The sequence below is a fragment of the Gekko japonicus genome, unplaced genomic scaffold (assembly GCF_001447785.1).
Source record: "Gekko japonicus isolate JY-2015 unplaced genomic scaffold, Gekko_japonicus_V1.1 scaffold190, whole genome shotgun sequence".
Classification (NCBI taxonomy): Eukaryota; Metazoa; Chordata; class Lepidosauria; order Squamata; family Gekkonidae; genus Gekko; species Gekko japonicus.
In genome coordinates, this window is record NW_015160841.1 from 120,227 (window position 1) to 143,019 (window position 22,793).

The following is a 22,793-nucleotide window of genomic DNA, read 5'->3' on the forward strand; positions in this document are numbered from 1 at the left end:
AGGCAGACCGGGGGGGGGGGGCTCTGCAACTTACCTGGCTGCTTCTTGTTCCACATGGTCCAACTGAGGGCTGCTGGGAGCAGGGAGCGGGGCTTGTTGCATGTGCCCGCCCCCTGAGCTCCTTACTGCCGGAGGTCCACTCCTGTGCGCTCCTGCAGGAAATGACCCCTGGCGACGGGAACGTTACAGAACTTAGACAGACTTTATTATATAAAATAGCTTCGGCCAAATTATTGGATTTTCTTCTCTTGTTTTAACAAGGCCCAAAGAAAGAATAAATCTAGTCACTATTAAAAAGTTGGTTGATGTTTCAAGGGAGCAAGAAATTTATTTCATTTTACTGTGTTTGGAATTAGCCATGATGTTTCAGATCCATTGGATTGCCTTCCATGGGATCTAAATATTTGCCTCTGGAAAGGCTATTCATCTTTTCAAGAGAGTCCTGTTAATTTATAAGAAATGTCCAAGGTGTTGATTTATCTCAGACATCTCTGCAAATTGATGGGAAAACTACTGGGGTTGCTGTTAATGTGCTCTGATCTAGTAATCACTGCCATTCTGCGCACTGCTGTGATTAAATGTCGTACCACTAAAAGCAGAATTTATTTCCTTGGCAAATGCTTACTGGGTTCTTATAATTATCTTTAACCTTCCATTAAAACAGAAGACAAGTTCTAAATGAGCTGCACTTTGTCCCACGACAGGCCACCAAGTATCTACTTATACCAGAAACAACATTTTGTCATCACTGGACAATAGACTTCAAGGTTATTCTTTGAATGGGGGGGGGTGCTATTAGAATAGCCCTTTTCAAGCATTTCAGTTGTGTGTAACAGGATCCTGCCAACTGTGCATATCAGGAGTACATGCCACCCGTTAACCTCCCCATGTGTACAATTGTCATGTTGTCTGATAGGAGGCAACACAGAGATTTTGCACATACATAGAGCCTTCGTACACACTACATGAAACCCTGATCAGTTCCGCTGGAGAAAAAGGCTATTTCAAATAAAACGGAGTTTGGAAAACGATCCCCCCCCCGGCAGTTGAAAACAGTGATTGCAAAGAGCGATTGAGAGACTTATCTGAATCGCGAAGTCGTTTGGTGAGTTTTCCGAGTTGTGTGGAAGCAGTAGTAACTGTAAACAAAACGGGAAAGATGGTGGCCCAGCAGAGAAAGTTTAAAATGAAGCCAGGCAGCAAGAGTCCGAGACCGGAAGAGGTAGCAGATGTCCTCAAACTCCTGGCGGATATGCTCAAGCCGGTGATGGAGCAACTCAATGGTATTAACCAGCAATTGACCGTGATGAATAAAAACTTTGCAGCACAGCAGCTTCAGCTGAACGAAACAGAGAAAAAAGTGGAGCAGGCAAACGAGAAAATTAAAGAGATAGACACCACAAGCAAGAAGTTGAAGAAAAGGTTGGGAGATGTGGAAACGAAGCAGAATTGCCAAGAGAATCGAGTTTTGGCAGCTACAGATGGAAAAAGCTAACATGATTCTCAGGTTTCAGGGTGTTCCTGAAATGGATCGGGAAGACTTGAAGAGGGTGCTTAGTGAGATCATCGCTCCAGTAGTAGGCTTAACAGCGGATGAACTGGTAAACGAAATGGAGTCAGCCTATAGGGCATACTCCAATTACATTTAAAAAAATAGCCTACCTGGAGAAATAGTGGGCAAGTTTTCAAGAAGACAAACCAGAGATGCCATTTTAAAAGCAATTTCAGCAACTCCACTGAAAATGGGAAATGTAACCATTAAAACCTTAAAGGACATTCCATTTGAAATTAGACAAAAGAGGAAAAATTACAAGGACTTAATTTCTTTCCTTCAAACTAATGGGATATCGTACAGATGGGCTGTTCCGGAAGGTGTCATCTTTAAGATCAACGATAGAAGAGAGAAGATAGACTCCACTTTTAAAGCTAAAGACTTTTTGAGACGACAGCTGGGGACAGATGAAGAGTCCAAAGAGGAAGAAACAAAGTCTAGTGACTCTGCTACTTCTGGAATGGAAGAGGACTCTGTGGCAGAAAAGGGTGCAGGACCTGCCAGAGTGGTATATGATTTTAGAGACAGAAAGCCGAAGTAAAGGCAGAAGGACTTGGAAAATGGCCCTTTGAAGCAAAGAATAAGAAGATGATCAGAGCTCTCTCTCATAACAACTAATAAAATAACATAGAAATAGTGAATTGTTATAAGCAAGAACTCTACAAGTATATTGTGATATTAATACTAATTTACTAACAGTGAAAAGATCTCCTCCTCTTGGGGTTTTAGTTTAGTGTGGTTTGCTTTCCTTTATCCTTAGTTGTAGTCCCTTCCCTAATATTTCTTTGTAGTTTTTGTAGTATTTGCAAAATAAAAAAATATCCCTCCGGGGATTAAAAAAAGAGAGAGAGAGAGAGAAAGGCTATTTCGGAGGGTGGACTCTAAGGAATTATACCCCACTGAGGTCTCTTCCCCCTCAAACCTCACCTTCCCCAGGCTCATCCCCTTAATATCCAGGAATTTACCGACCTGGAATTGGCAACCCTTATTTAAAGAGTGGGCTTCTCTATGTGCAGCATCAGTAGGATTTTACATGTAATTGAAACAGCTCTTTTATTTGGCCTGTCACTGTCCTATTGTCTCGAGTGCATCACTGCTTCTGCACTACGGCACTAAATGAGCTTAAGGACAGGAGAGTGCAGGTGAAAATTGCCCTGTAAGGGTTTTGCACAGGACTGAGCTAAAGCTTATGCAAAGATCTGTTTGGTTTGATTTTTAACCTGCTGAAGTTGCACTGGCTCGAATCCAAGTTCAGTGGCACAAAGGGGAGCTTTATTTAATTTCTGGCTCACCCTCCCCTGCTATAGCAGGTCTCAGCGTAAGTAGCAACATAGTTATTAAACAACATAGTTGTATAACTTCAGCTTCCCTGTTCAAAATGTCAGTTTTAATATGAGTTTTTGACCAATACTGCAGAGGAAATAGACCTTTGTGCTTTTTTATAGTTTTAGTTTAGCATATATAAAAACATGTTCCATAAAGTAGCAATAGTGAAGTTCTCCGTCACGCACAAACGCAGAGACCTACTTTGCTGCATTAGGCACTGAGTGAATTTGTTTAGCTGCAGGGCATAATATTTTGTCTAAATCAGGAATGGGTTTTGTACAGCTTGAGCTAAACTGTGGAATGTATTGTAGAATCCAGAACAGAATTTGTCCTGGGCAGGCACAGAGACATGGGGTTTTCCCGGTGGCATGATTGAGGTTTATAAGATTATGCATGGGATAGAGCAGGTAGAGAAAGAGGTACTTTTCTCCCTTTCTCACAATACAAGAATTCGTGGGCACTCAATGAAATTGCTGAGCGATCGAGTTAGAACGGATAAAAAAAGTACTTCTTCACCCAAAGAGTGGTTAAAACATGGAATTCACTGCCACAGGAAGTGGTGGCGGCTACAAGCATGGATGGCTTCAAAACGGAATTAGATAAGCATATGGAGCAGAGGTCCATCAGTGGATATTAGCCACACGGTATAGATAGGGGCTCTGGGGCAAGTGATGCTCTGTCTTCTTGGTGCTTGGGGGGGGGTCAACAGTGGGAGGGCTTCTAATGTCCTGGCCCCACTGGTGGACCTCCTGATGGCACCTGGTATTTTTGGCCACTGTGCGACACAGAGTGTTGGACGGGATGGGCCTTTGGCCTGATCCAACATTGGCATCTCTTATATTCTTCTTATATGTTTAAAGCCAATTAGCTCCCCTTTCACCTTAGTTGAAATAAGAGTATATGGATAGAATATTTATTTATTTGATTAAAAACATTTGTATGCCACTTTTCTGCCCAATATGGACCTTCCAGGCAGTGAACAATTAAGAAAATGAAAATCACCTTTAAAAATAACATATACATTAAATCAGCATTTAAAGACATGCATGAAGAAGGGTCCGTTAGGGTACACCAGATGAAACAGAAAAGTCTTTATCGGCTCGAGGAAGACAATGATCGAGGGGAAGCAGTTCCATAATTCTAGTGCCATGACTGCCAGCTCCAGGTTGGGAAATTCCTGGAGATTTGGGGGTGGAGTCTGGGGAGGGCAGTGTTTAGGGAGGGTGTAATGCCATAAAGTCTACCCTCCAAAGCTGCCATTTTCTCCAGGGGAACTCATCTCTCTTGTCTGGAGTTCAGTTGTATTTCCAGGAGATCCCCAGGCCCCACTTGGAAGTTGGCCACCCTGCCCATGACGAAGAAGGCCCTTTCCTGGGTTGCTACCCATCTAGCCTCATAGATGTCTGTGGGAGTAAGCTAGGGTCCCCTCCACCTGCTACCGATCAGCTGGCCATTGGGGGGGGGGTGGACTTACCAGCAGCAAAAGGAGGCCTAGGCCAGGATCGCTGGCAACATGGCAATGTCTCTTTTGGTGCACAATGGAAATAACTTCTACCATAGAGTTTTCGCCTAAATACCAGAGCATCCTGGCATCACCAACAACATGAAGACATCACTTCTGGTGCAAACCGGAATGGATGTTGCTGCAACGCCATCCTAGAACTCTGTTTGCTGCTGGAAAACCTAAGGTTTGCTGCTCGCAACCTTAGAGTAAGTGGTCCTTAATTGATGACATTGATCTTTCACTAGACTTGGGGATCTCTGGGCATATAAGCCGAGGCCCAGCATGGCTTGGGAAGGCCGAACTAGACCTACCTTGAAAACATGGAGGTCTTGTTTGCAGAATAGGGAACAGTTATGTCTGAAGACTTTGACGCACGCAAGTGAGTCATAGCATAACCTGGGAATGGCCCAAAGTCATGCTAGACCTCACTTTGGTTTGGCAGATGGTTTATGACAGCAGACCTAGAAGTTGCTGGAATGTGGCAGGTTCTGCCTCCAATAATTTCATGATAACCCCAATTTCCAGCGCCAATTCTGGTTGAGGTGGATTTCTCCATTCCTCTTAGCCACATGTGAAAGTCTGATCTGATGATCTTAATAGATATTTGTCTCTACATTTGATTCCCCATATTACTAGTTTTCTTTGCCATATTACTATATTTTTGCCTGCTTTTAAGAACTCAAAAATGATGGATTGGTTTATTCTGTGATGCTAGGTTTATTTATGTATTATACATTATTGTACTTATTGCACTAATCTCCCACCTTGATTCCATCAGTGAATTCAAGGCAGCATATATTGGATTCTCAGGTGGTCTTCCATCTAGATACTAACCAAACCAAGGTCTGCTTAGCTTCAGTGAGATTCCTGTACCATGTGCCTTCAGTCTGTACTGACAGGTTTCACTTCCAAGTAGCTACATTTACAACACTGAGGCCACATCTTGGTTCCCATTTCGGAATCGAAGCATTCTGTGGCTGATACAGCTCGTTTCTTGTAACGGCAGGAAGGGTGCCTTTCACATGAGGTGCACGGAGTTGGATGCTGCCGAGCATTTATCAACTTTCTGATGTATATACCCAAGATGGAAGAAAGGCCATTAGTCATACTTTATAGTAAGGACCTGGTCAGACTTAATTCTATGGAGGAAAAAAAATCAGTGTGATAATAGTGGGAGTGAGTTTTCATACTATCTCCAGTGGTTCTTTTACTGCATGTAGAAAGTAACATGTGAGGCAGGCTGTATTGCAGTTATCCGACTACATGATCCTCTCCTTGCAGTGGGTTGAAAGAAGGGATGGGTCTTGAGGTCAGAAAAATTCCATGCACAGGTGAATGTTCTAATTTTCATTTATTGTATGGGGGATTGTTGGGGGTAGTAGCATCTGGCCAGTTCCTAAGGAAAAGCAATGGATGAAATGAAAGTCTGGGCAATTTAAATATGCTTATTTAGAATAGAATACTATTAAAAATCAAAGGAAGGACATGTATGCCCATCATTGGCATACATGTAAGGTGGGAGCACATTTGCAACCAGGGCCGGATTTAGACTTGCTGAGGCCGTAAGCTATACAAAACCCAGAGGCCCCCTACTGTTTTAAATTACATCAGCTGGTCTCAGAGAAATTTAAAATATATATGCCTTTTTAATATTTGAAATCATTTTTATATTGTGTTTTTATTCGAGGCCCAAGCAGATTGCGAGGCCCTAAACTGTAGTTTATTTAGCTTATGCGTAAAGCCGGCACTGTTTGCAACCCTGCCCACCAGCGCATATGGATTGTAATTGCTTTTGTTGATCTTCATTTTGCTGTATTTCTTCTCGGTTCACAGAAGTGTGATGTGCTTTGGGAAGATTTCCATCAAAAGCTGGTGGATGGATCACTGCTGACCTTGGATACATATCTGGGACAGTTTCCTGATATTAAGGTAGTACAACGTTTCTGTTTAGGCTGGTTCACCTGGTTGGCAACGTGAAAACATTGTACTCACAGGGATGCTGAGTCTATGCACAAGTCTGTCATTGCACATCATGTGCACCATCCATAAATGGGAATGTGATGTCCCATTCCTATGACCATCTCATGTCAAGGAAAATGAAATGGTGCTTCATGATTCTACCACACACAGTATTTCTATATTTCTGACCTTGTGAAAGTTAGCGAGAGTTAATATGTGAAGTTCCTATTCCAGGTATTATTTGACTATAAAATATTATTTGGATCACAGCTGAAGCCATCGGGGTTGTTTCACTAAATATTCAATCACATGAAGCTTTTATGTGCCACTGTGTATCTAGTCCAGTATTATCTACTGTGAAGGGCAGGGACCTTTTGAGCAGACATCTTCCCACCCCTAGATCCTTTTAGTTGGAGATGGAAACTTGGGCTTTTGGCTTGCAAACTCATGCTCTACTATGGAGCTATGTCCCTATTTTCCTACAGGTATAAGTTAATGATCTCATTATTTGTGGCAATCTGTATTTGAGATTAGATTCAGGTGGGTAGCTGTGTTGGTCTGAAGCAGCAGAACAAAGTTTTATTCCAAGTGGCACCTTTAAGACCAACAAAATTAGATTCCAGGTATAAGCTTTTGTGTGTATGCACGCTTCTTCAGATGCACTGAAACAGAAGTCACCAACCATTACATATAGATACTTGAGATTATACATGGACCCATCTGTTGGGTTGCTTGCGCATGGATAATGGGTTCTAATATAGGAGAGTGGATGAACAGATCATTAACTTTGCCTGAACTACACCGTTCTTGAGATCTGTCTAGCGGTATTTCACACCAGAATAATTTTGATTAAACCAATTCTAGTTTCCGTGTGTGTGTGTGTGTGTATACAAGAACTGGTTTAAGAAATATTATTCTGGTGTGAAATACTACTAGATAGATCTCAAGAATGGTGTAATTCAGGAATAGTTAATGATCAATTCATCCATATTTTACATTGTAGTTAATTACACAATGACCAAAAAAGAGAGAACCTTTACAGAGATTCATAGAAAGCAAACAGATAAATCTTACCACATATTTTTTCATTCCAAATTATAATAAGCAATAACCAATGTCTATTACACAGGTCATAATGTCAAGAATTACTCCTAGCTGTCTGATAATGCATTAATCTTGTCAGACCAAATTTTATTTAATTATCTATTTATAGAAGTAGACCCTATTTTCCCCCAGTTTGCTGCTATGACCACCATGGCAGCCGTGAATAGGTTTAAGACTAATTCCAAATCTGCATCATCTACGTAGCCTTTCAAAATTTCTAATAGAATCTCTTTAGGTTCAAAAGGCATATTCTTACCCAGCAGTTCACTAAATACCATGCATTTTTTAAAGCCCCCCCCCCCCCCGGAAGGACTTTCATGCTGTGAAACTGAAATCAACCCCAGCAAAGATACCTGTCTCATGTCTTGGCCTTCTGGGAATGTTTCCAAATGTTTTTCTTCCACAGGATTCCCTGAGTGCCGTAGGGATACCAGCCTCCAGGTGGGACCTGGGGACCCCCTGGAATTACAGCGCATCTCCACACTACAGAGATCAGTCCCCCTGGAGAAAAGGGATGCTTTGAAGGGTAGACTCTAGGGCACTGTACCTACCAAGGACCCTGTCCTTCCCAGGCTCTGCCCCCATGGGTTTCCCAACCTGGATCTGGCAACCCTATCCCCCCCCCACCCAATTGCCTGCTGGTGGCCATGGAGGACCTGGCAACCCTACATATTAGGGCCAGGAGATATTCTTCCTTGGTCATATGAATGTGTGGGTTTTTGTTTCACTTTTGCCTGAGACATATATGGCTTGATGTTTGAGTTCTGCATATTAAACATAAACTTCTTGCACCTTGATTGCAATGGGGGGGGGGGGACAATGTTCCAAGTTAGATATCTTTGCTTTCTTTCTATTGATGCACTTTTTCGGTTGAGTTGAATTTTGACTACTGCTGGTGGGCTTTTTAGTTTCTTTGTTGTATATTTTTGCCTTAAGGCAACTCAAGGCTTAATCCCCCCCCCCCTTGGTAAAAATGCACCCGTAAATTCTAATAACGATACACTGTAGGAAATAAGGAGCCTACGAAAATCAGTTTCCAAAGGAGAACACTACTATGTTCTGATTGGAATTATACTTTGGTACTAGTGAACTAGGGCCGTGGTGGTTTAGAGGTTAAGTTGCTGAGCTGCAGACCGGAAGGTCTGTAGTTCGGCAGTTCGAGACCCTAGTGCCGTGGGATGGAGTGAGCTCCCGTCTCTGGCTCAGCTCCTGCCAACCTAGCAGTTCGAAAGCATTGCAAGTAGATAAATAGGTACCGCTTTGGTGGGAAGGTAACAGCATTCCGTGTGCCTCGGCATTTAGTCATGCCGGCCACATGACCCTGGAAATGTCTTTGGACCGTGCTGGCTCTTCGGCTTGGAAACGGAGATGAGCACCGCAACCCTAGAGTCGGACTCGACTAGCTTTTGAGCAAGGGAAACCTTTACCTTTACCTTACTAATGAACTAGGCTACAGCTTGGTTTAACGTGGGGCTCCTCAAACTGATTCCAACCTTCTTTATTATTAATTTACTTCATCTGTACGCCACTTTCTGCCCAATGGGGACACTCTCTGGTCCTCCATTGTAGCCTCGCTACCATCACCCTGTGAGGTAAGTGAGGCTGAGAATGTGACTGGCCCAAGATCACCCACTGAGTGGGCAGGTTTCAACCTGGGTCTCCTAGATCTTAGTCCGACACTCTGACCACTATTAAGCAAGGCATAAACGATATGTCAAAATAGATTTTAATGTAGAGACATTTCAAATAAGTTCTGTGGCTGCAGTTTCTCAGTTACTTATTCAGAGACTCAGATACAAAATTTAGTAATCCAGCCTTCAACCCATTGTTGGTGTTGTGTCTCATCCCTGGCCTGAGTTGAAGCTCAAAACTGCCTTTACGAACAGCCCCCGCCCCTCCGCCCCCCACTCAGTGCATTTGCTTTAGACAATATGGCTGGAAAATGTGGGTCTAAATGATAAGAGAAAGAAATATGGAAATGTGTTGTTGAAGGTAGGACATGTCAGCCTTTTTAAAAGCTGCATTGTAAATGACTTGGGTGCCTAAGAAGAACTGTTTTTTTGACTGTGGTAACTCTTTACAGAATCGCATTGCAAAGCGGAGTAGAAAACTGGTTGACTACGACAGTGCTAGACATCATTTGGAAGCTTTGCAGAGTTCAAAGAGAAAAGATGAAGGCAGAATTTCTAAGGTAGAATATATCTCTAAATTACAACTGGCACCAGAATTTCTGAGTGTGAGTAAAACCGCCAGGTGTTCACAAAATCCTGCCTGATCCACAGATTTCACTGCACCAAAAGGGAACGGCAAGAAAAACTAGGATTCGTTAGTGGTTTAGCAAACTCCTTCCAGGTTACGGTGAACTGATATTGTACCACATATGCCCGAGTGCCAAGAATTTCATAGGCCTTGTCTAGAGGCCAGTGTGCTTCTAATGACAGGCAGGCCTCTTGCAGGAAGTAGCGTTCATAGAATCATAGAGTTGGAAGGAACCTCCAGGGTCAGCTAGTCCAACCCCCTGTACAATGCAGGACATTCACAAATACCTCCCCCCCCCAGGGTTGCCAAGTCACTTGGACTTACCGGCGGGGGAGCGTCGCCGGGGTCCGGGAGTTGCCGGTGGACGTGCGCCGCCAGAACGTCACAGGAAGTGACGCACAACGTAGAGCATGTTGGGGGCATGGCCCCAATCTTTGGAGGGAAAACCATAGAGCTTTCCCTCCGACGATTGGGGCCACGGCCCCAACATGCTCTACGTAGTTGCGTCACTTCCTGTGACACAGCCACGCTGTGCTTCGGGGGGCGGGGTTCCCCCCGGGGCCCGATTCCATGGTGGCGGAAATCGGGCCTCCAAAGCGGGGGTTTACCCGCCCCCACTTGGCAGCCCTACCCCCCTCCACACACAGTGACCACTGTTCCACATGTTCCACACCCAGAAGATGATAAACAAAAACCCTTCAGGATCTCCAGCCAAACTGGCATGGAGAAAAATTGCCTCCTGACCCCAAAGTGGCGATCAGCATTTCCCTGGGCATGTAAGAAAGGGCCACAAGAAACAAGCACTGATGCAACCCTTCCTGCCCTCCCTCTCATGATCTGCCTAAGTTCACAGAATCAGCATTGCTGTCAGATGGCCATCTAGCCTCTTATTTTTTTGTAAGTATTATATATCTCAGGCTTTTCCCTTCATTAGTTCGGAGTAAATGGATATGTGGGCTCCTCAGTTTGTCACCCTCCTCCACTCATAATTTACTGTGACTAGTCATTCCTTCACGGTACCTTACAGGAAATGCTTCCTGATGATGCTACTATGTTAACATCTGTAGAAAGGAATTAGTGTGGGTCAGCTGAATCATCACATGGTCCTATAAAGGAGAAGCAGTTCCCAGCGTCCTTCCGCATGGTGTGAATTAAGAGTCAATCTGCAACTCTTTTTATTTTCCATGGAAGTTTTCGGTTCACTGGGCACATTAAAACATGCTGTTCATTGATCTTTTAAAAATATACATAAATTAAATTCACAGGTTTCTGGGCTGACATCTAATAACCCTGTCTCATCATCAAGGTGTAGCTGATACCACGTATGAGTATACGTTGTATGATGATTGCCACTGTCACTTAAATGTCTGAAGCTTCACTTTCCTTTTGTCTTGGATTTCCTCTCTTATGAGCCGAAGGCAAATGGCTTGTGAACTGCCCTCAGACAGAAAGCATTAGCTTGTAAGATCTGAGACTGGGGACTGTAGTATAGAATCATAGGATCATAGAGTTGGAAGGGACCTCCAGGGTCATCTAGTAGCAGAAGCTTGACACGTTACTCTGTATACCACCCAGAAAGCAAGAGGACCCAGAGGAGGAATCTGCCAGTCCACCATCTGCCACTCTTCAGTGCCACCACTGCAGGTGGCCAGAGTGTAGTATTGCAGCTCAGCAGAAGTAAAATGACACAAAGGACCAGAAGGGTTCCACCAGGTTCTGTAAAGCTGCTGGGCCGGCTCTTCCGTTTGAAGCTCAGGCACAGAACTGGGCTTTCCACCCTGCCCCTGCATACCTGCTTATCATTCTCTTCCTGTTTCCTGACTCTGTCTCAAGAGTATCAGCTCTGGGAAACCCCAGCGAGAGCTGGCTGTGTCTTCTGTTACCCGGCATCCTTTTGTGTGTGTCAAGAGAAATGTGTGCTAATCTATTTGGTTTCATTCTAGGCAGAAGAAGAGTTTCAGAAAGCACAGAAAGTATTTGAAGATTTTAATACCGATTTACAAGAAGAGCTTCCGTCTTTATGGTCAAGGTAGATATAATGAGTGGTTCTTGCCCTACCGTGTTTCATAGCAGCCCAGACGAGCTGGGTGGCCACCATCTCTTTGCGTCTTATAATTTATTTTTCATTAAGTGTTGAGATGCTACCTCTTAGTGTGTCACTCTTGAGATGACTCCCATCTAGGCAGTAACATAAACAGAAGAGCAAGTGGGGTGTCATGGATAGGGTGTCGGACTAGGACCCCGGAACACCCACTTTTGAATCCCTACTCTGCTGTGTAAACTTGCTGGGTAGCCTTGGGCCGGTCACACACTCTCTGCCTAACCTAGTAGGGTTGTTGTGAGTAGAAAATGGAGGAGAGAGGAATGACCTAAGTCACTTTGGATCCCCACTGGGGAGGAAGGCAAGGTATAAAGGAGGTAAATACATATAAAAGAATAAAATGGAAATCCCACAAAAAGTATTACAAGACTTGGTTTTGAATCTTTCCATGAATCAGTGTTGCTAGCTATGATCTCAGCCTCTGTTTCGAAGAATAAAGCAGAATAAAACAGTAATCAGAGCTAGCGTCTCTCTCCTATTATTATTATTTATTTATTATTTTTGGTTTCTATCCCGCTCGAACACCCCCATGGGTCTCTGAGCGGCTTACAGTATTCTTAATTAACCTTATCTATGGCCACATTTCAATCGGGGTGGGGACTATCCTACCGGCACCCTGTGGAAGGAGTTGTTGTACTTCTCACTCCTGGTTCGGCTGCTGGCTATTGCTGGCTCGGCGCTTTGTTCCGTTCTCCTTCTTGCGATCCTTGGTGTCGGCTGGTAGGTCCATTCGGCGCACAGCTCGTATTGGCGCGGCCTTGGCTCCGTCCATCGTGGCTCCGCCTGCGCCTCACGCTCCCCTGTGTCTCCTGGCTCCGCCTGCCGACGTCTGGTCACAGCTCACCGATGTTGTGCTCGATCGCCATTTTTCGCCACTCGCCATCGAAGTTCTTCACTCGCCACCGATGTTCCACCCCCTTAATGGGGAAGGGTGCTCCCTGCCATCTAAGGAAGGAACCCGATTTATCTACTCGCATCATGATGTAATTTATTGCTTTCGAACCTATGAATAAGGAGATTGGATTTATACCCCGCCCTTAACTCGGAGTCTCAGAGCGGCTTACAAACTCCTTTCCTTTCCCCTCCCCACAACAGACACCCTGTGAGGTAGGTGGGGCTGAGAGAACTCTGACAGAAACTGTCCTTTCAAGGACAGCTGTGCCAGAACTATGGCTTGCCCAAGGTCATCCAGCAGGTGCAAGTGGAGGAGTGGGGAATCAAACCCGGTTCTCCCAGATTAGAGTGCGTGAATTTAACCAGCATGATGCATTAGGATGAGGGAGGAATCTTATAATATCATGCTATTGTGAGGATGGAAAGGAAGTGACCTCAGAATTTCAGTATGTGGTCAGGGGAACAGCTGAGGGAGGTGGAAGATAAAGGGAGAGATCAAATCCCAAGATGAAGGAGGACTGCATTTGGAAAAGATCTGGCTGTATGCCTGAGGTCTGTGATTTTATGTCTGGTGGTAAGGGTGGGTGTGTCTATATCGTTTGTTTCAATAATGTAGATTGGACTACCTGTGAGTGAACTTTCAGGGAAGACTTCTAGCTGGCCCTGCTCTTATTTCCTTACAACGTGGGTTTGTCTTTTGCAGTTCCTTGGCCCGTTGTTCTGTGTGACAGAGAGGCTTAGTTCATCTGTAATACCAGATTGTGGTCGTGCTGTGTCTGAACCAAACCTGAATCTTTACTGCATGCAGAATTCCCTTCATTCAGGTGCTGATTGCAGCCTGAAAAACACTTTCTTCCATTGATTAATACATTTTCTCTGCACCCTTCTAAAGATCATTCTTGGGTGGTGCTCATTTTGAGAGCTTCCATCTTGCTATACTATTTTATTTCAGATAGTGTGGGCATGTGTGTGTGTGTGTTTATGTGAAAATCATTCTGTAGTTAGCCAGCTCTTATGTCTTCATATATAAAGATTTTGTCTTATGTAATATGAAGTACTGGATTTCATTTACTGGTAAGACGTATGTAGAAATTGTGTCAGCCTTATTCACGATATTGGCGTAGATCCTCTGGAACTTTTCCACAGGCAGAAGGATATCTGCTTATAGGGTGCAACTTTCTCACCCCGCCCCCGCCCATCACAGCTTGAAATGCCCCCTTCAAATCCTGTTCTTTGGGAAAAGGAACCCCTAGGAACATGATTTGGAGGGGGACATTTCAGGCTGCCATGGGCATGGTAAGTGGGGAAATTGTGCCCTGTGAGCAAATATCCTTCCGCCTGTGAAAAAACTCTGATAAATTGACCTTGAATGAGGAGCTAGAATTGTTCTTAAGTTGTCTGAAGGAGCCCTTATTCAGCATCAGAATTGGAAATGTGTGGGTCTCTTCCCCAAAAAAAATTCCCTTTCATTAGAAGCCACATATCTGTACAGTTCCTTTATGTGGTTTGAATTTATACTGTAACCAAAAATAAAATATTATTTCATGTGTAGAGTTATTTTCTTGTTTTTTTCCTCTGCATTTTGAAGCCATAGGGGAAAATATTGTTGTTTCAATAATATTCAATAATACACTTTATTATTTCCCTTTCCGTTTTACAACCTTTTCATTTTTACCTTGTCATTCCTCCCCCCCCCCCCCCCCCCAGACGAGTTGGTTTTTATGTGACCACATTCAAAAATGTCTCCAGCCTTGAAGCCAAATTTCACAAAGAAATCACTTCGGTGAGTAAAAAGGAATGCATTGTGGAAGAAAAGCAGCTAAAGAACTGGAAATATATGGGGGGGAAAGTGCTAAGATGTGTACGTCTTTAAATATCTTATCATTGCCTTGTTCCCTTTCTGTTACTGAAATGATTAAGTTTATTACTGAGTTAGCATTAGTGAATGAAAACTGAATGGTAATGTAACTGTTTTTCTAGTGTACCGAAAATGCAATAGAAGTTTTGGGTGGTGCTGGGAGGAGCCACCAGGTGGACTGTGCATTGTCGTCGCACCCTCATTCTGTTGTTAGGCTTGCCACTAACCACCAGGCCTCAAGGCCAGATCCAGCTTCCCATTTACTTTGTAAAGTACTTGATGTATGCTTATTCAGTTGACTGGTTGTATGAACTTTGATTGCTTTGATAACATCTGCTGCTTTCAGATGTTTAATCTGGTACTTTGAAACTGGTTTTTACCAGCTGCTTTTAGATTTCTGGAATATGTATTCTAATATTTTTGATGGTTTCGATCCTGATTTGAGTATATTTTGGTAGATAAATACCACCTCCCAATGCAAACAATTTAGAAATAGTTGCAGAACAGCTCTGAGGAAGGGAGGTGGGATGACCTTGTGATATCACAACGGCCAACCAATCAGTGCCATTCATAGACAATTTCTGGTGGAGTTGTATACAGCCATTCCGCCCCCCCCCACCCCCCGGCATGCCTCTAGATGGAAAAAATTGTATTCGGTGCAGAGAGTGTGCTTCCAAATCACACACCCCAGGTAGTAAAAATACTACATCTGTCTTTCTTAATTTGCTAACCAGGATGCCCTACTGATAGGCTTGCCAAGTCCCCCTGGGGGGCGGGGAAACCCCCGCCCCAGAGGCCCGTTCCCCGCCACCGGCAGATCGGGCCCCGGGGGGAACTCCACCCTGATGTGCACATCACCCGGAAGTGATGTGGGCACGCCGGGCACGCTGGGGGCGGGGCCACGGTCATCCGAGGGAAAACTCTATGGTTTTCCCTTGGATGGTTGTGGCCCCGCCCCCAGCGTGCCCGGCGTGCCCGCGTCACTTCCGGGTGACGTGGATGCAGCCGGGAGTCCCCCGCTGGCGGCTGAATTCACACTTGGCAACCCTACCTACTGAAATGGCAATTGATACATTTCTGCCCTTTATTTATGAAGATAAAACTTGTACAGACATTGTGTGGGAAACAAAACAGAACTCGACTAACGGTTTCAGAGTGGACTGAAACCACTGCTGCAGACTCAATACTGAAAAGATTCAGATGCTTAACAAGAAGGAGACCTCTCTGTCATCTTGTTAATGGTAGCAAGTAATAAAGGCCCCTTTTTTGAGCCGTTTTCCTTTTTGTCAAGAAACGCTCCCAGAGCAAAAAAAACATTCATCTCAAGAATACTTGCAGTACATCTTAACCAGTGAAGTGTGAAGCTGTGCTAGAGCTCCACGTGATGTCTGTGACTGTGATTAATGCCCTATTTTTAAAAGGATGGCTAATCTTAGGATCACTGTTGGGCAGATGTGTGATTTTAGTAGATCCTGTTTTCCTCTAAAATAGCATAGATAATGATGACTGTCTCTCCTCAGCTATGCCACAAACTTTATGAGGTGATGACCAAGCTGGGAGAACAACACGCTGACAAGGCCTTCACCATCCTAGGAGCACCCAGGTGATGAATTTTTCTGCCAAATTGCAGTGTGTATACCCTTTGTTAAGGACACCAATCATACCACCAGTAGTTTGGGGGAGAGCAAATTAATCAGAGTTTATAATTCCTGTTTGCCTGTTTCACTCAGTTTTGTGTCAATTCATTTTATGCAAGGCTCTTTTTGTAGAAAAAGCCCAGCAGGAACTCATTACCATAATAGACCACACCCAACAGCAGGAACTCATTAGCATATTAGGCCACATCCCCATGTTACCAGAAGTGTGGTCATCCAGCCACACCCACCTTTCCCTTCTTATTCTGTTTACCTTGTTTGTTGTCAAAACCCAGGAGCAGGAACGCCTTTGTATGTTAGGCCACACACCCCTAATGTAGCCAATCCTAATGAGTTCCTGCTGTTGGGTGTGGCCTATTATGCTAATGAGTTCCTGCTGGGCGTGACCAACTCGGGAGCCAGCCGGAACTCTGTTCCTGTGCGTTTCTGCCCAAAAATAGCCCTGATTTTATGTATAAGATGCAAACTTTAGTCAGTATAGTTGTGCTGTATTAAATTACTCCAAGGTACATCAGGATCACATCTGGTGTTTACATTATGGAAGATGACTTCTTTTCACTCTTCCTTTATGGGATGGCTGTTTCCCCCCCGTATTAAGTTATAAACTGATCTGCTTCTGCTTCTGAACTTATAAAACCAGCTTTGCTTACATAATAACTATTGGCCTAAAATTTGGCTACCACGTTGTTCAGAAGGATATGGTGCTGTTCCCCGCAATGCAAACAGTACAGACTATATCACTCTTTGTGGTTTTATTTTATTTATTTTTTTGTTTGCTTACTTTATTTATAGTTTACCTTTCCCACTGAGACTCTCTATGTAGATTACATAATTAGAAAAACATGGGGGGGGGGAGAATTGGTCCGAGACATACCATAAACAATGGAGGGGTGCCACAAAGGGCATTGTATGCTTGCCTGCTAAAAGCTAAATTAATAATTATTGATATCAAGTGGTGTCTGTTCTTGTTGGATTCTAGCTGTCAGGGTAAGGTTTGCTGCAATACTTTTTTTAAAACACATCTGTATGTCGTTCCATTTAACCCCTAACCCAAGATTATGTGGTCTTGATAGACACTTTGTATTTCTAAACAGGCCTTGAGCTTTAACATTAATTTATAGTATCTGTGTCATAGCAAGAGGCAGTAACAGAATATTTGAAAATGACAGGACTGAGCTAAGATGTGGAGGGTGTTTTGCGAAGCACCCATTTTGGCTATTTTTCAGTGGACTGTTATAATTCGATCAAAAAGTGTGTGCAATACAGCTCAGTATCCATTTGGAGTGAGAATAATACTTCTTGAGCTTATTTTGAATTGGCCTTAAGAAGATGTCATATAGCAAAATCTCATTTGTTATGTGATACTGATGCAGTATTTTCATACTGGACTGTGTGATTCTTAATGAGCTGGGATCCTGTGGCCAGGAAGAAATAACTTGTTTAAAGAAACAAAACAACAAGGCACTATAGATACCCCAAAACAGATATAAAGAAAGGTAAAGAGGGTGTGTGCCTTTTTCCGTCTGAAAGGCCCCCTTTCTCACTGAAGATGATCACAGGAAAAATTCAGCACAACCAAACAACATGTTCCTTCACTGAGTAGCTTGTAGAGAATCAACAGCAAAATGGAAAGAACATGCTAATGTCTGTGTCTTTCTTTTTTTAAAAAAAAAATTAATTCCCAGACAGAGGTGGTGAGTGAACCCTAAGATGTGTCCCAGTGTTTGAGAATAACTTTGTTTTGCTGTAGGAAGTAGAACATGATTGAGGTCTTAATCAATCATGTATTACTAGTTCTGTGCAATGATGCCTGAGCCCGCATCTCATCTATTCGAGTTAGGGTGCTTATAGAATGCTGTAGCTGTTGTTGTTGTTCAGTCGCACAGTCGAGTCTGACTCTTCGCGACCCCATGGACCAGATCACGCCAGGCTGTAGCTGTATGCTGCTTCAAAACACAGCCCAATAGCTTTTAATGAACCATAGATGTTCTTAGACGGCAGGCTGCTTTCTAGACTAGACATCTGATTCCTCAGCTCTTGTTGTTTAATGTGGTATCAATGTAGACAATAAGACCTGTAGTCATTTATACTAAGTGGGGATATGCCTGAATAGTTTCTTGAATAGTCATTTTTTTAAAACATCACTTCTCGTTAATTATGTAATGTATAATAGGTATGTTGGTTGTAATAGATTATAACTGATGTCACAATGATAGTTGATATTCAATGGTGATGGCAAAGATCGCAGATAAATGTTGTGAAAGTCTGAAAAGTCAGAGATCCCCTGCTGAATACTGAGGAGAAAAAATTCATGTGTGGTACTGTATAAGACGCTGAACTGCAGGCTGTGCAAGGTCGGTAGTTCAGCAGTTCGAGCCCCGAGTGTGCTGCATGACGGAGTGAGCTCCCGTCTCTAGTTCCAGCTCCTTCCAACCTAGCAGTTCGAAAGCAAGAAATTGCAAGTAGATAAATAGGTACCACTTCGGTGGGAAGGTAACAGCGTTCTGTGCGCCTTGGTGTTTAGTCATGCCGGTCACATGACAACGGAAACGTCTTCGGACAGCGCTGGCTCTTCGGCTTTGAAACGGAGATGAGCACCGCAACCCTAGAGTCAGACTCAGCTGGCTTTCGAGCAAGGGAAACCTTTACCTTTTACTGTATAAAAACAACTCATTCTGATGGATATTTCAAGGTGTAATCAGTGATTGGGGAGAACATTAGATATATGAGAAAAGGAAGCAGAGTCCCTGTTAAGTAAGGGCTGGTTCCTGTATTCTTCATCTGCTAAATAAGGAGTCATGTTCTCTTGTTGGTGGCGGAAAGCTCCCCTCTAAGTGGAAGGGAGTTGTAGGATCCAACCCTAAATATTTAGGCCAATATGAGGTTGGTTTCCAGGACTGAGTCTGTTTTTTTAAAAAAATTACCTATAATGTAGTAAAGGTAAAGGTTCCCTTGCTTGATAGCCAGTCAAATCCGACTCTACGGTTGCGGTGCTCATCTCTGTTTCCGTGGTCATGTGGCCGTCATGACTAAACACCAAGGCGCACGGAACGCTGTTACCTTCCCACCGAAGTGGTACCTATTTATCTACTTGCAATTTCTTGCTTTCGAACTGCTAGGTTGGCAGGAGCTGGAACTAGAGACGGGAGCTCACTCCGTCATGCGGCACACCCGGGTCTCGAACTGCTGAACTACTGACCTTCCACAGCCTGCAGTTCAGCGTCTTTACCACTTGAGCCACCGCAGCTCCCATAATGTAGTAGACTAAATGTAACTTTCATAAATCTAAAACCATTGAGTAGAAAATATGAATGGATGTTTCTTGAGAGTGCTGAAAAGTAGCCCAGCATATTAAAACCGAGTGCACTGTACATATAACAAATTTATTTTGCATCCATCTAGTGATTCAGGCCCACTCCGAATCGCAAAAACTCCGTCTCCACCCGAAGAGGCCTCACCTCCACTTAGTCCTGAAGCCAGTCCTAACCATACATTGGCACCAGCCTCTCCCGCACCAGCACGGCCTAAATCTCCCTCACAGGTATGAGCAAAATGAGTAAGTTTTGGTTTGAAGTTATGTTACAGTCGCAGTAATGAGGTTACAAGGTTGGTATAGCCATTTCTTTTACTCTTGAACAAGGTTCGTGTCATAGTATATAAGGGCCAAGCTGCATGTTATGTCTTTGCACAATTTCCCAAGCGTCGTGGGGGCCCAGTTAGGGCTAGGACCATATGGGGAAGGAGTGTCAGCCCCCCTCCCCATGCCATTGGGCAGCCCCCCTATCAGGGGGCGGGCCCAGAACCTTTTGGGTTGGGCAAATGGCACAGAGGCTAAAGGCTGAGTCCCTCCCCCGACGCCATGGTTCCAATCCAGATCAGGCCCCTGTGGTGCTTGCAGACTTAGTTCTGAGCAGCTACCATCTAACTGTGACAGGATGAAAGCCAGATCAGGGGAACCCAAACCCGACTAGGGGCAAAACATAATGTCTAGGTTGACCTTAAGAAATATCCACAAAGCACGTCCTGTTTTTGTAGCACTGGCATCTAATAACAACAAAGAAAGGTAAAGAGAGCCAGTTTGTTGTAGCGGTTAGGAGTGTGGACTGTAATCTGGGAGTACCGGGTTTGATTCCCCACTCCTCCACATGCAGCCAGCTGGGTGACCTTGAGTCAGTCACAAGTTCTCTCAGAGCTGTTCTCTCAAGAGCAGTTCTTAGTCAGAGCTCTCTCAGCCCCACTTACCTCGCAGGGTGTCTGTTGTGGGGAGAGGAAGGGAAGGAGATTGTAAGCCGCTCTGAGACTTCGAGTGAAGGGTGGGGTATAAATCCAATCTCTTCTTCTTCTTCTAAAGTTTCTTCCGGATTATTCCTGATCATCTGACTGTCACTTTGTCATCCGTTTTACACACACGCACATTTGTGAAAGGTTCAGTTGTGTAGATCCTGTGTGTAGCGGGGAGGCAGGGTCACACTGATTATCTCCCCAGACAGGTTCAGAGCTGTTTTTACTCCCATGTGTCTGAGAAGCCATTACAGCAGTTGGGGGAAGGCTCTGTAGGCTGGAGGAAGACTTTGGATGTCACTGAGAAGAGCGGCTGGACCCACCCCACTTAGGAGTGCCGGGCTGCCGCACTGGGAGTAGGGCCAAGGGCAGATGTGATGTCGCACTATGTGCTGATACCACATCTGCCCAAAAACCTGGATGCGACATCGCAGCATTGTTCACAATACAGAATTAATGGGGTGTAGGCTGACTTCTGGCATCACATCTGGGTTTTCCCCATGGATGTGACGTCCGCCCATAGTACAACATCATCTCTGACCCCTGCTGCTTCTCCTCCTGGCCTCAGAATCAAGAATGTTGGGGAGGCCATTGGGGGGAGGACACTGGTCCCAAGGGGGCACTTGGCATTCCTCACCACAGCACCATCCCCACCTGTCACCCCATTTTATTTTCTGTTCATTTATTTAAAATATCTATGCCTTGCCTTATCTCTTCAGACTCAAGAAGGCTAAGAAAGCCACAAACACCTGCAAGGACACGGACATCATAAGCCTCCAGCAACAAGTTGCAACCAATAGACGGGAGACTTAAATGCCAATGCACACAGTTAAAATGCAGCCAAAGCAGCCTTCTGTAATGAACCGGCCTTATACCGCTTCCTGAAAGCGGCAAGTAAAGGCGCCCACCGACACGTGTAGCATTTCTCCACACTGAGCAGGGGTTTGGGGAACAAAAGAGAGAGCACAGGTCCTAGGATTAGGGTTGCCAAGTGAGAACTGAGCCGCAGCGGGGGACTTCTTCAATAGTTTTTTTTCCCCTTGGATGACAATAGAGTTTTCGGATGACAATAGAGTTCTTCAATAGAGTTTTCCCTCGGATGACCGTGGCCCCGCCCCCAGCATGCCCGGCGTGCCCGCATCACTTCCGGGCGACGTGCATGTCGGGGTGGAGTTCCCCCCGGGGAATGGGCCTCTGGGGCGGGGTTTTCCCCGTACCCCAGGGAGACTTGGCAAGCCTACCTAGGATGCGCAAGGTGGGTTTAACACCCCGAATTGAAAAGGCCAGAGGTGGTTAACCAGAGTAGCACCATGTAGAGAATGGCTAATCTGTGAAATGTTGTGGTTAGAATGTCGGGCTAGAGTTTGGGAGAACAGGGTTCAAATTCCCACTCGGCCTTATAAGGCCACTGGATGACCTTGAGCCAGTCTCTCTCCCTCTCGGCCTAATTTACCTCGCAAGATTGCAGTGACAATAATAGGGGAGAGAACTGTGTATGTTGCCCTGGGGACAGTGGGGTTAAAAAAAAAACCCCAACTCCCACAACTGTAAAAAAAAATGAATCACACTTCTATTCTAAGTGGAGCTGATCTGATGCACCCTTGTAAGGACAGAGTACCAGCAGTTTAAAATCTGCTGCGGTCAGCTAACAGGGATAGAGATGCATGAAGCAATTATACTTTCCTGTATAGGGAGCAATTCAAAAGCAATTACTAAATATTTATTTAGAGTCATTCCCCCGTGTAGCAACTGTGTTCAAGGCTGTCTCCTGTCCATGCAGATTACTTGATTCCAGGGTCCATTTCTCAGCCAACAGAAAAGAGGTGTAAGGATACTGAACGTCGTGCTGTCCTGTAAGCTTGGGGGATTCATCCCAGTTCATGCTTTAGGTTGTATCCCAACGCCAACACTGCAGGATGTCATTGCATGTACAGATTTGCTCTTCCCTGTTATTGGCCTCCTCGATTTGCTTTTTCAGCCACCTGCGCTAGCTTGAGGTAGATGCAAGCACAAATGCGTACATGGGCATTTCAGAGCTGTGCTTGTTCAGAACTGAGCAATTAGTAGTGGAGAAGGAGAGGTCTTCTTATAATATAAAAGCAACTGTCGTGAATGTTGCCGCTGCTTTGTCCGGTGGACTGAAAAAAGTGTCTATTACTAACTGTAGATTGGGGGATCAAAAGGCTACCTTAGACTTATTTCTGGTTTAAATGATAGCCAAAAACCTGCCCCCCCCATCACCCCCATCTTCTTCTTCCTGTCTTTTCCCATTAGCCTCCCTTTCCGTGTTGGACATGTCT

At 44.5% G+C, this 22,793-nt stretch overlaps 1 protein-coding gene across 1 annotated transcript in view; it reads left to right on the forward strand.

The window, feature by feature from the left end:
• Positions 1–22,793, forward strand: part of AMPH (amphiphysin) — a 154,825-nt gene that overhangs the window by 88,541 nt on the left and 43,491 nt on the right. Inside the window, exons 6-11 of the mRNA XM_015419188.1 lie at positions 6,216–6,311; positions 9,529–9,636; positions 11,648–11,733; positions 14,407–14,482; positions 16,078–16,160; positions 19,615–19,753. Coding sequence (XP_015274674.1) covers positions 6,216–6,311; positions 9,529–9,636; positions 11,648–11,733; positions 14,407–14,482; positions 16,078–16,160; positions 19,615–19,753 — 588 coding nt within the window. The remainder of the gene's footprint in view (positions 1–6,215; positions 6,312–9,528; positions 9,637–11,647; positions 11,734–14,406; positions 14,483–16,077; positions 16,161–19,614; positions 19,754–22,793) is intronic.